Below are 13,164 nucleotides of genomic sequence, written 5' to 3'. Positions count from 1 at the left end.
GAAATTGTTACTGCAGCATGAGCAAGGGAAGGTCATTCAGAAACAAAGCTCATCCAGGGCTGCCTGCAGGAAGCACAGTACGAAGCAGAGCTTCCCCAAAGCTTTAAAACATCCATGGGTCTGGGGACAAGATGTGGACACACAAACAAACTGCTCTTGACGTTGTCCCCAACTCTAGAAAAATGACCTGGTCCAGCCTTCAGGCAGGTAATATTAACCACCGACAGCAGGTTAAGAAAAGTGTCATTAGGTATCTAAAATTTATAACTGCTTGGTGCAGGTATAAAGTCACATCACTAGAAGCTGCTATGCACGATTAAAAGCAATCTATTAACCTGGATCCTACAACAGTGGACTAGACATTAAGGTGTACATATAGTACACACCCTTAGCAGTCTTAAATAAAAATATGCCAACCCACTCCTAAAATAGCCTATGGTTTGGCAACAATCACAGCCACACGTGCTTTGTCATACACGTGGTTCCCCAGTTCAGGGCTGGACATACTTGTGCCACACGCTCCTGGGCACAGGGCACAGGCACATCCCACAGCCCGTGGGGCTGCGGATGGAGCACGGGGCAGGGCTCCCTGCCCTAAAACACTGCTCTGAAATGCATGTCTAGCACGGTTACAAATTACAATAGCTACACAGTACTTTACACCTGGTTTGTAAGCAATATGCAATGCACACAGACAATCTACCAACTGGGAGGGGAAAAAAAAAAAAGCCTGTTTCCTGATTTCTGCAACAGTTGTTGTTCTTTTTGTCCCTGCACATCCACATGCGGTCACATGCAATTTCCTGCATTCTAATTTGAAAAGTGAGCGCACTTTGCAAGGTTAGTAATTAAACAGTCACAATTAGGCTTGAAATGAGGAAAGACAAGTTCCTGCCTGCTATTTCTTTTTAGTTTTCCTTTGACTAAAAGCAGAGGATGAGTGCTTATAATCCAGACATGCACAGAGGTACATCACAAGCTGGAATCACCCAGCAATAGCTCAATGTAGAATTTTAAGGGGCAAATCTTTGCAGTACAGTGTCTCTGTAGTTCTCTTTCCTTCCCAACCTCCTCTATTTGCAAACCAGTATTTAGAGATGGGTATAAGGCTGTATATTTGCCATCCTCTTTCTGTTAGCAGCCTCTGATCCCACAAGCGTGATGCTTAACCTGTACCACCAAGCCTGGTACCAAACAGGTACCAAGGGCCCTCAAATACAGCAATTCATAGGATAACCTTGCAGTGTTTTCAGCATCCTGCCCTTTAATACTGATGCAGATTTAACCATAAGAAGTCCCTTTTTTATGACCATAAGCAAAGGTCTTTGCCAAAAAACACCTTAATGCAGCAGATGGAAGAACAGGGAACACACTTCCCATCCACAAGTTGTCTGTATTGCTGGACTGTAGCAACCCTCCTACCAGATACTTTGTGGAAGAGACTGCAGTGCTTGTGCAAGAGGATAAATCAAATTCAACACATGCAGCTGGCTCACGCTGGGTCTATCACTAAATCAGATGTTACCTCTGCACACACCAAATCTCCAGGGACCTGCTCTCAGGATCAGCCAAACTGCTGTACAATTTCTAAATATGCAGCCCTGACTCATTTAGCAAATTAATAAAGAAGAGGCTGTTCCTATTAATAGATTATCATCCCAGCTGGTTTTTTTCTTTCCCTTCAGAGCATGCTCTTTCTTATCTCAAGTGAGGGGTCAAGAAAATTACACTGACATCCACTACAGGGCTAGGTGAGGCACTCTGCATACAGATTGTAGCATTTGCAGTGGTTATGACTAATACACAGCTTAGTTTGACAACCAGGATTTTCTGTTTACAACCATGAACACAGAGTATTTTCAGAAAAGATGCTAATGAGGCAGAGAACATCCACTTTATTTTTTTTGAGCAGGCACGAGAAAAAAAATAAATCATGCACTACTGTTTAGAGAAAGCTTGCTATCAGTACAGACGTTGGCAATTTAGATTTGTCCTGTCTGGTATAAACATTGAGAGAAGCTCTGATGTCTCACATCACACAGTATCATCTGCTCACCCATACGGTAGCTAATTGAGATAATTGCTGCATCTCTGATTTTACTCGCTACTATTTCTGGACTTCAGATGAGAAACCCAGGTATAGCTCCATAAATTTCCACACTGTCATAGGGAAGCTCATGGGATGCCTGTTTTAGAAACCCCAAATTTGCAGACCTAATCTAAAAACCTTCCTAATCTAAAAAAACCTGAGAATTCCCCTTCTTGATGTTAGAAAGTACTTTAAGTAGAATTGTTTTCCTTTAAAAACTACTGCTACAGCTTTTTTTTTAATAGAGAATATGCTACGTTTGGAAAAAAATTAGTCAATATTTAGTCATTTAAGGGTAAGTAGCTTCTGAACAGAATATCAGAAGGTGTAACTACCACATCATAGCCAAGTTAGAATTGCCTTACATTTCTTTTTTATTTGCAAGATGTTTTACTCTGGCTTTATTCTCTGCTTCAGGAATATACCAGCATTTCCCCACCTAGGTATGAGTTTTCACAGTTGCTCACCTGTGACATAAGAAAAACTTACTGAAATTTGATTCCTGCAGTCAGTTTGTGCCCAGAGCTGGGCACCCCAAGCCCACAGTCCCTCTGCTCCCTTGGGGACAGCATCCAAGCACTAGCTACCTCCAGCAGCACCAAAATTCAAGGTCATTAGTATCCAAGGCACCCCTGAAACTGCAGGGGGGGCACCCCAGCAGCAGCTGGGGGTCCTGGTTGCTGTTGGCTGGAAGGTGAGAGCCCCTGGCCAGCTGGGCAGTGCAGGACCACCAAAAGGTATCACACACTGCATCTTACCAGGAGTTTAAAAAAAATAAAGGAAGCAGGATTTTGGTTCTCTAAAGAACTGCATACAAGAGGGTTTCATCTTTAAATTGTGCTATGGGTGCATCCTGACAATCCCTGACACTCACTGTTGAACAATAACCATCTAGGTAAACAAAAATTCTTCAGATATTATGCTGCTATTCAAGTATACAGTTCCCACCTTGTTTCAAATAACCCAACATTCAAATTTTCTAGTACTTCAAGCATAATAGCATCCCGTAAGACATAGCATTTATTAAACCCTTTGGGTACTGTCCCCTTAGAAATATCACTTATTAAACCCTAGGTACACAGGAGGGGGTGGGTGGGGTTTGGGGATGCAGAGGAAGGACACCAACATGTATATCCAAATACTATGAAAATATTCCACAGCACCTTGAACTGCAGATAACCAGCACTCACAGCAAAAGCTTCTCATCTTCACAGGGATAATATTCTGGTTAAGATTTAAAATGGTCTACAAACAGCAGTTACAGCTTGTTAGAGATACCACATAAATGTAGGTAACAAGGAATGAATTATCAGTATATAGCAAAGTGATACAAAAATAAATTTAAGTCTTGTCTCCCTTTACTTTCATTAATGTTTAAAACAGGAGCAGGCTGTAGCCAGTATAGATTTTAATTCAAATCTGATTCTTCCTTTCCTTTCCCCAAACTGACTTACAAGCAGGAAGAGTACACACATGGCAGAGAATACATTACTAATAATAATTCTTAAAATAAATACCAGGATATTAGATCTTCAACTGCATATAAAATTGATACACTGTGCCTGTCTTCTTCCAAGCTCATGCTCTGAAATTACACCTCTATTTGAATTATAAGCAAAAGCTTTTATCAAAAGCCTTTGCAATTTTGTACCTTGCTTCCCAAAGCACTCCTTTCATAGTCTGTCAGATTAGGAAATATGACTTTGCTGGGGGAAGGAGCACAAAATCATCCCCATGACTCCCCTGCTGCTTGGAATAACCAACTGTGGTCTTTAGCTGCAGCAGTAAGTGAAACAACATTTAAGAATCTGAAGATAATTAGGAATTTTAGCAATATTTGATACACCTGGACAAGCGCAGTTGAAGCTGTGAGTGGACTCCAGAGGGATGCTTCATCCTGTGCAAGATGGCACTGAAGGGCTGCTATGACCCAGTTGTTTGCAGTCGTGGTGAAGTTTAAGGTGACATTTATTACTTGGAGATTTTAAGCAGCTCAGGTGTCATACAAATAATAACTAATGAAGAAGCCAAATGATGGATATCCTATGCAGCTAATACCTTCCAAATGCCAATAAAGAAGTTGTGGTACCTTAAAGAAATGAGCATGTTTGCTACATTCATTAGCATTAAAATAAGTGTTGGTATCTACACATGATAGTTTGAGGTTGGTGATATAATTCAAGGCATAAGTCAGATAAGGCAACAAACATAATGCGTAAAAATTATCAAGGAACTGAAATAACATTGGCACAAGCTGGTCTAGTTTACCCTTGCACTGTGCTGTCACAGTCCAAATTAGATGTACCGCTGCACACCAGCAGTGTCTTGCTCCTCGCAGGGAACAGCCAGTTAAGGTGCATCAGGGAGGTATGAACATCATGCAGCACAGAAAAGGGAAAAGCAAATGCGCTTGGATCTGCAAGAGCCACTGGTACTCGTGTGAGCACTCTGAGCATCGCTCGTTAGCTCTGTGCTGGAGGAGCCTCCCCGGGGACGCAGCTCTCCTCCCCGCAGGACTGTGGGGTGCTGTGCATATTTCCCTGGTGTCTCACGAGACTTCTTAAATAGGAAGATGGGGGCAAAAAAACAGAGCGTGGCATGAAAGCCAAATGAAAGCAAGTATTTCTACAAAACCACAGAGCAGTTCTGGTTCTGTAGCCCAGAGAAGATCACAGGACGCCTGCCAGTCTGTACTGTAAGCACTCAGGAGCTGTCAGTGACATCCAACTATTTCCTTTAACTATTCAGCACAAAACAACTATACATGTACCTCAACACAGGATTATTCTCCACTTTCACACTATCCAGCTAGGACAACATTGCTCAGGCTACCTGCCAGCAGTGCCCCGGAAAACATAATACAGAATTTAATTTGAGATGTAGCACTGTGCCAGCTTGTGTTTGAGGAGCTCCCTGCAGCAAACTGGAGACCCACTCCTGGAAGAACTGCTGAAGACCTGCAGCACTGCTCCACTGCACCGCGGGTTGAGAAAAGATGAGAAACTTGCCCCGAAAACCATGGCAAAAGCAGCTTGGCTTTGGCACATACAGAAAAGCAGCCTCTCACACAGAAGGCAGGGAACAGGAGAAGGAAAACTAGCTGTCCAATTCCAATATTTAGGAAGATGCTTTTGTAAAATACCCCAGTAGGTTGAAAATCAGCCTGAGCTACTAGTGTGGGTGACCTTGTAGGAACTGAGTGGAATAGTACCGCTGGCTTCCCATCAGAACCTCCGGGCCAAGTTCTCCCTCTACTCTGAACTCCAGAGTTATTTCATATCCAGGTTGTTTATGTCTCTTTTCTGCTCTGCTCATACTGGAAACTCCCTTCACAGCTGCTGGCAACGACTCAGAGAGCTACATTTTTGAGAATTCCTTTCAAGAAACGAGAGGTGACCCCAGATCACACAACCTGGTGCTTCATGAGCAACTCAAAGCCCTTCTAAACCAGCACAGAGCTGCCCATGAAGTGTGGTCATCTCTAAACCATCCAATTTTAGCATGGAATCAGCCTTGCTGAAGGCAGAGGCAAAACCTGCCCAAAAATATCACCCCAGAGCGGTGAGCTCTATATATTTAAGTATTTTGGCATATATTCCACTCAGTAGAATTTAGTCCCATGATGGTTCAACCCTGGGAAGCTGCACCTCCACAGAAGGCCATGTGCAGCACCCAGAAGTTTCAAGAGCTTTCCAGCACCCTCTGGAACCAGACTGTGAAAAGTTCCACAACGTAAAAGTGACAGCAGTATTCTCCAAAATCAATACAGACCAAGCAAATTGCAGCTTTTCAGTTAAATACTAACATTGTCCTTTTTTAATTAGGTTTTCTATTTTAGTTCATTCTACACCCATGGAATTTCAGACTGCATGAATGTGCTTATTAACTAATCAGGACTAAGAATATTTCAGAAAACAATCTCCTTCTCAGGAACACCCCATAAATTTGCAAGGTGGAAGGCTGAGCATCAGGAAAACATACACCACTGCTGTGGTAAGAGTTAATTTCTTATGCAGAAGGGCTCTATATTGCAGTCTATGGCCTCAAGACTTATTTTTCCTTTATAAATGCAAAGCACAACTGCAATAATTCTACCACAGACCATGAAGAAATCGATTTAGCAATCTGAACATAAATTAAGCAATGTTTTTAATTCAGTAAACTTGTTCCTATGTAGATCAGAACAAGTATTAGTGAAGGTCAGTGACCCATTCCCAAGTATTTGCTTTGATGAAATTCATAGGAATTTTGTATCAGAGCACACTTCAAATTATTTGACCTGTAAATTAACCCTTTACATATTTTTTTAAGCACTTCTGGTGAATTGCTAGGAGCTTTTCTAATTGTGACACAATGTTTTAAGCACATGTTAATGGAATTACATATTAATCAAATCACGAACTTGATAACAAACATTTCTCATGAATAAGGAGCTCCAAACTGAACAGAGCCCTATATGACTAGAAGGGGATTTCACATGATTTTTATTATTCAAAAGGTATTATGGTTAAACTATTTTCTGAAAGATAAAATAAACACCTTTTGAGACAAAACAGCAGTTATGTCCGTTTCACTGACCTACCTGGAAGCTATGTTTGGGGCTTCCAGATTCATCTTGTTTGGTGCCACACTGCATAAACCCTCTCTTGAGGAACAAGTTTTCTGTACAGTCACTTTTTTAAAAAGTCTGCATTATAACTTAAACCCCTTGAAGCTATTTTAACTTCATTCTTCATACATTAAAAGTTTTAATATTCAGACCTGTTCAATTCTGTGCAAATCTGAACAAATATGTTTCTAGTTTAGATCCTTCCACCTCAAGCAAGATCAAGTAATTGGTACAATAACTTCATGGTTTTTAGAGGAAGAGCAAATGAATTAAAGACTTTCAAGTAGTATAATAGTTGTACAATTTATGGTAAAGTAAATAATTTGAGTAATGAATTTAATTCCTCAGAGTAACTTTTTCAAAAAATCAAAACTAATATTCATTAGTGAAGAATGAGAACTTTAAATACAAAAGCATGCAAAATATTTAATTATTTTTAATAAAAAAGCAAAAGTTATCTGAGACAATACAGGAGCATGTTTCACAGAATGTCAGTGTACTACCTGAGTCTACACAGCGACAAAATAACAGCAGAGGTGTGGAGAAGAACTGCTTTTCTTCACTTTTACAGAACAGAGGATGGATACCTCAAGGAAGGAGAGAACTCTGAACTGCAGAATCTCAAGTTCCACTGAAATGATTTTTGAGTCCTGCTAAGCAGCAAAAAGCATCTTTTTAATTTGCTTAAACTGCTTTATTGAAATAACGCACACAACTGTGGGTATTTGTAAATGGGATGTGACTGGAGAAATGGGATTCTCCAACTAGAACAAAATCCTGAAGCTTAAATAGATCCAACTGCAGCATGAATCCATCAAAGGCTCCTCACTACCCTGGTGCTGACTAACGTCTCTGCCAGTATGTAAGTGTTCTAGGCAGTGGCATTTTAAAAAATATCAAAGTCTCCTTTCCCTTGCCTCCCCCACCATCTCCCACTTTCAGGCATTTGAGCAATCATTTAGCAAACCTATGATAATCAGGAACTAATTAAATAACTAAAATTGTTTCAGCATTCATCATTTTCTCTTCATGGAAGTCACACTTCTAGATTTTTATGGCCTTATTTGCATGCCTTAGACTCAGACGTGAAAATCTGAGCCTACCCACACCCGTGCAGCAAACCACACTGCGAGCTGCAGTTCGGAAAGCCGCCGTCCCTGCTGGGACAGCCCGCACGGGGCACCGACCACCACCGGGACCTGCTTAGTCCCATCAGCGCAAGGAAAGCCAACGCTGTCACCTTCAGCACTGAAAACAGGCTCAGTCACTCCTCCACTCACCCAAGTCCCACCTCCCCATCACGTCAGGCACAGAGGGTCCCCTCCAGCTGGATGGAGGCCATCCCTCACTACAGCCACCCTGCTCCCTCGGTCCCTTTTCGATCACTCTGCGCTTTGCAGGGGTTTGACATCAGAAAGTCAGGAGGGAAACGTTCTGAGCTGGAGCTCTGCTGGTTCTTTCAGAACCACCTAGAGCGTTTTCTTTTTTTTAAGAAGCAAAAGGACTTTTTTCAGGTTTCACCTGAACGTCCAGTGACCCAAATGAAGAGCCAGGACAAAAATTTGCTTATTAAATTTAGTCTCATTGGTCCCAGCAGCCCCAGGACAGAGCATACCGTAAAGTCTTTGGGGCAAAGACAGTATCTTCACCATGGACAGATGCACAACTGCACTCCCAGAACGATGTCAGTACACTCAAAAAGGGGAAGAGCTTCTGCTTCACTGTTTCTTCATTAACCTCCTCAGCAGATGTTTAATACAAATATACAGGGATAAGCCCTCACTTGCTTTCCGTTTTCACAACGTGGAGAGACTGAACACAGCACAAAAATAGAAACACAAGAGTTGTAGCTGCAGCAGCAGCTGGGGTACAGTACCTCTTGATGCAACCTCCCCGCATCCGAATACAGCCTTCTGCTTCTGTCCGTGTCCATCCATCCCCTCGTGACCAATGGGAAAACCCCAAGCAATACAAGAGATAACCAAAAGCTTCTTGATTTCATCATTTCACGTCTGTTGAAAACAAGAGAACGGTCATAAAACAATCATCCCAACAAAGCCCAGCTCAGATTCAGTAACACGGCGGAAGCTTCAGCTGATGGTGCCCATCCACTCTCAGTCAGCACACGCAGCAAAACACCGATTTCCCTGTTTTGCACCCATCAGTGTGTTGGCAACGAACTCCCATACGGTAGCAGCTTTGTGAAATATTTACCCCAAAACTATCCTCCACAGGACATGCTGCTCCCACGCAGCACCTGCAGAACTGGAGCCCTGGCATTTCTAAATCTTAACTACTGCAGCCAAAAGCAAATCACATCAAAACACAGTATTATGGTACTGCGGAAGCCAAAGGGTGACTTTATCCCACCTCCAGAAGCCCCAGCAGCACAGGGTCCCTCATAGTCACAGACTCACACTTGTACCCTCAGCAGATCTTCAGGAAAGCCTCAGACACCCTCACTTACTTCTTTGATCACTGGCAGCTTCCAGCAATGTGACAGAAAACATCATTATTTCCCTTGTATTCAGAGGATGATGCTGCATTGAGCAGATAGAGCCACCACCACCCCCTCAGGTGACAATGAGGTTTGCAGGGCCAGCCCCCTGATACCCAAACCACAGAGCAGTCGTTCTTCCCCATGATGAGGGCTCCTACCCCGATGGCCACCAAACCCACTAAAACTTGCAAGACCTGAAGCAAATTCTGTGCTGAAGAGGGCTGATGCCTTTCTCCCGCCACCACACAGGTGAGCCCCGCCTAGGGCTGTGGTTTCTCCACTCATTTCCCTCTGTCCCAGAGACTTTTTCAGTCCCTCCCAGGCTCATCCTACTCAACAGCAGCACCACCACTTCCCTGGCAGTGTCCCACCACCCCACCAGCTGCAGGGGACCAGGAATGCAAGCAAGGATGTCCACCACAACTGCATCCACTTTGAGCAGTGGTTCTTGTCTTGTACAGGGCTTTTTTTTTTTTTTTCAAGCAATGCAGTCACTCAAAGCGTTGTCAGGTGGAACTACCAGGTATTTCATACATGTACAGCCCCATGCTGGTGCCCTGGAAGCTCAGCCAGGAGAGCTCTGTGCTTCATCTGAACTTTTTTTGGGAATAGGACACCAGATTGTGTCATTAGTTTTCCCAATAAAAGTACCAAAGGAGGCTTCAGGCCTGGCACCATTCCCATGGGACCGTGGGAAGTTTTGACCTTTCACAGCAGCTGCAGAAGATGCTAACACGGACCCGTAACGAAGCATGACGACCACTTAATGAAGCATTGGCATTTCTATAGCATGCAAGTGACAGGCTGCTGCTTGGCTGGAGCAATATACATTAATGAGGCGAGTTACCTGCTAATGGCAAAATTAAGCCTAGCTGAATTAAGTCACCATGACATACCTTGTCTTGACAGGCCTCATTTTACAGTGTTTTCATGCCGTGTGTTTGCTGCGGGGTATACCCAAGCCTTGGTGCATCGCTATTACTTTTGGAGCTGCGACCATTTACACCAGCAGTGAGTTGGTCTCAGCTATTTCGTCTGCCCAAAGATACACCATCAGCAGAGCGAGCGCAGCCGACAGCCGCCACACACCACGCACCCGTGGAGTTCAGGCATTGCTTTTTCTCGGCGCTAATGTAAACACCCTGAATTGAGAGCACTCAGGATGAAATCAAAATTTATTAGGCTTTCTAAATTCCAATTAGAAACCTCAGATGTAATGTTACTGGGGCTACAAATAAATGTTTAATAAACCAAAGTCACTATATCAATAAGCGACAAGTACATTGTTACATTATGAATTGCTCTTGCACGGCAATACCGTTTCTCCGTTTTTAATAGAGGTATTTTGTATGCTCAGTTGATACCATCACAGCAAATACAACTATTTCACTTTGCAGTTCTAGAGACCTCTGACTCATATGCTGCTTGAAATTACAATCCTAGAGCAAAACAGGGGACTAGCTAGTTTAATGTGTATTTAGTAAATAACTAACTGCTAGAAAACATGATGGTGTTTGAATTAGGATGCCTGTAACACTGATGAAACTGAAAGGGCAGCCTCTACCTGCTAGAAACTCCAGTTGTTTTATAAATGGAATTCATAGAACATCTTTCTCCAGTCAGTTTAGAAATTACTTATCTTTATTGCATACTGACTGACAGTACACTAATTGCTCTCACTCATAGTAAGAGGAAGACACACTAATATACATTATATATCTGAAGAGCCTAAAACAAGCAGTGAACATGCACCATAAATATCAAGTGAGGGTTAACTCTGAAATCATACAGCATTTTCTTGTCACTTGGCATCCTAAACCATAGCTCAGCATCGCCTTACCCTGAGCTAAGGGGAAGGCTCCTTGCAGAATGTGGTCTGCAGCCACATCATGCAACACAGCTACTGGATTGTGGTCTAAAGTTCCCTGAAGTCAAGAGAAAAATTCAAATTGATTGAATAGATCCAGACCACCACTGTAAACTCAGACAAGTTTTACTACCAGTTGCTTTTCCTCACTTGAACGAGGAATAGATTGGCAGGATGCGAGCCTGTATGGACATCACTGCCCAGATAAATCAAAGCCTGCGTATGGAAGAGGTCTGCAGAAAACAAGCAGGTGTACTCAAAAGAAAAAGTGAACAACATTTGTGTCTAAACACTAGAAGCCTCTCAAGAGCCGGGGGTGAAGGGGGAGTCTGTCTCACACCTGCTCTTAGAAATGCGCGTGAGCAGAGACAGATTTTAACCTACTACGTAATGCAGAAATTAGCAATTGTAATGCAGATGCTAGAGTTAAACCAGACCATTTCAAAGCAAACCAAGTTGAGCATCACATCCATTTGTGACACATTTCCTTTGGTTTCAGGGCAACGCCTTCCAAAGCAATTTTGACTCTTGTTAAAGAAGAGACTATGCCAAGCCTAGAAGTTTACCTAAAGGTTGTGGTTTCTTCCCGAGCCAGAGCAGCATTACAGCCTTCCCTGCTCTACCAAGAGACACCAGCACAAGCCCAGCAGTCCCACGCTACGCACCATTATCCGAAGAAGCTCAAACACCACAGCCTGGCAGGACGAGCACCAAGGCAGAAAACCCATCCCCAGCTCGGGGGGCGGGGGGGAGGTCTGTGCCAACACCAACACCCAGAGAGAGCCTCAACTCGGAAGAAAATTGGGGCAACACCTCTGAACGAAGAGGTGTAACAGCAAAGCAGATGCAAGCCAGAGATACAGGCACTGGCTTTAAGGTACAGGTGTTAGAGCTGCTCGAGTAAAAAAGGTCACCTTGAAAAAGGAATGGGACTAATCACATTGGCCATTTCAGTGGAGAACACCACAAATTGGTTAAAACACTTCTGTGACGCGCAATATGAGCTGTCAAACAGCTAGATTGCTGCAGAGATCCCACAACTTTTTCCTCCACAGCACAGAAGCTTCAAGAATTCAATTACAGTGACTGTAATAAGATTAAGAATTTGCCAAAAGCAGTTATCGGTTTTGTTTTCAGGGCTACTTAAATTGCAGCTTTTTTTTACTATTGAGAAATTAATAGTTCACAATAACTTTTAATAATTTCCAACAAGCTTCACATTAGAAAGAAGGAGGTTGAAAACTTAATTACCTGAAGTTATGACTGTTGCTATAGCAAAAGGAAAGCATCCGGACCAAACCCTTACCTCTATATAAATTGGCTCTATTAACACCAGATAAGAATCTGGTCCTCAGTTCCTCTGCCATCAACGGTCCCAATTGCTTCAGCCTTATCTAAACAGCAATTTCTATGGCCTGCAAAATAATTCTGACGTGCATAATTTCTTGTTGGGTGCCACAAGTGCTACAAAAATTAACCTACAAAATTAAGGAGAAAATCCGTTCTAAGATAACCCTTCATTACTGAAGCCAAAGAACAATTTCAGCCAGTTATCTGCAGTATCTCCAATAAATACTTAAAGTTTTGATGCATCGAGAACTCATTGGAATCAGCCCTGATGTTTAAGTACAAACCAGACATTTCATTTGAGCAGAAGCGTACTTAAGAATATTTCTTCTGATCTTTAAATTCTCCAGGAACGCTCGCAGAGGAAATCTGGGGAACATCAATCCAGCAGGGATGAAGGACTCCTAAACCTCCCAGGTTTCTAACCTCTGTTTTCAAGGCTGCCTCCGTGACATTTCAAGCACAGCTTTGCTCCGGGGTTACGCTCAGACACATCCCGCACCCTCCCTTCCGCGACCCCCCAGCTCAGCACCGCCAGGGAGCCGTTTATTTCCACCACGCAGAAGCATTTTTATACAAGTTGGGAAGGGAGCGCAGTATCTCTTATTGATAAATAAATAAAAAATAATTTTTAAAAAATCATCACTCTCTGCTGCCGGCTGCAAACTCAAAGTCGCTGCCCGCGGGCGGGGGCACCGGAGGCTGAAGGTCGCCCGGGGTGTGGGGGGGGTGTGGGGGGTCCGCCGCAGGCA

The 13,164-nt window shown here is 43.1% G+C and overlaps 1 protein-coding gene across 2 annotated transcripts in view; it reads right to left on the bottom strand.

The window, feature by feature from the left end:
- Window positions 1–13,164, bottom strand: part of FSTL4 (follistatin like 4) — a 238,753-nt gene that overhangs the window by 224,940 nt on the left and 649 nt on the right. For both annotated transcript variants that reach the window (XM_074883873.1, XM_074883872.1), the window contains exon 2: window positions 8,575–8,710. In XM_074883873.1, the coding sequence (XP_074739974.1) occupies window positions 8,575–8,703 (129 nt within the window). In that variant the 5' untranslated portion in view covers window positions 8,704–8,710. The remainder of the gene's footprint in view (window positions 1–8,574; window positions 8,711–13,164) is intronic.

Source organism: Strix uralensis, chromosome 14 (assembly GCF_047716275.1).
Source record: "Strix uralensis isolate ZFMK-TIS-50842 chromosome 14, bStrUra1, whole genome shotgun sequence".
Classification (NCBI taxonomy): Eukaryota; Metazoa; Chordata; class Aves; order Strigiformes; family Strigidae; genus Strix; species Strix uralensis.
This window is presented reverse-complemented; position numbering and strand designations above follow the sequence as displayed.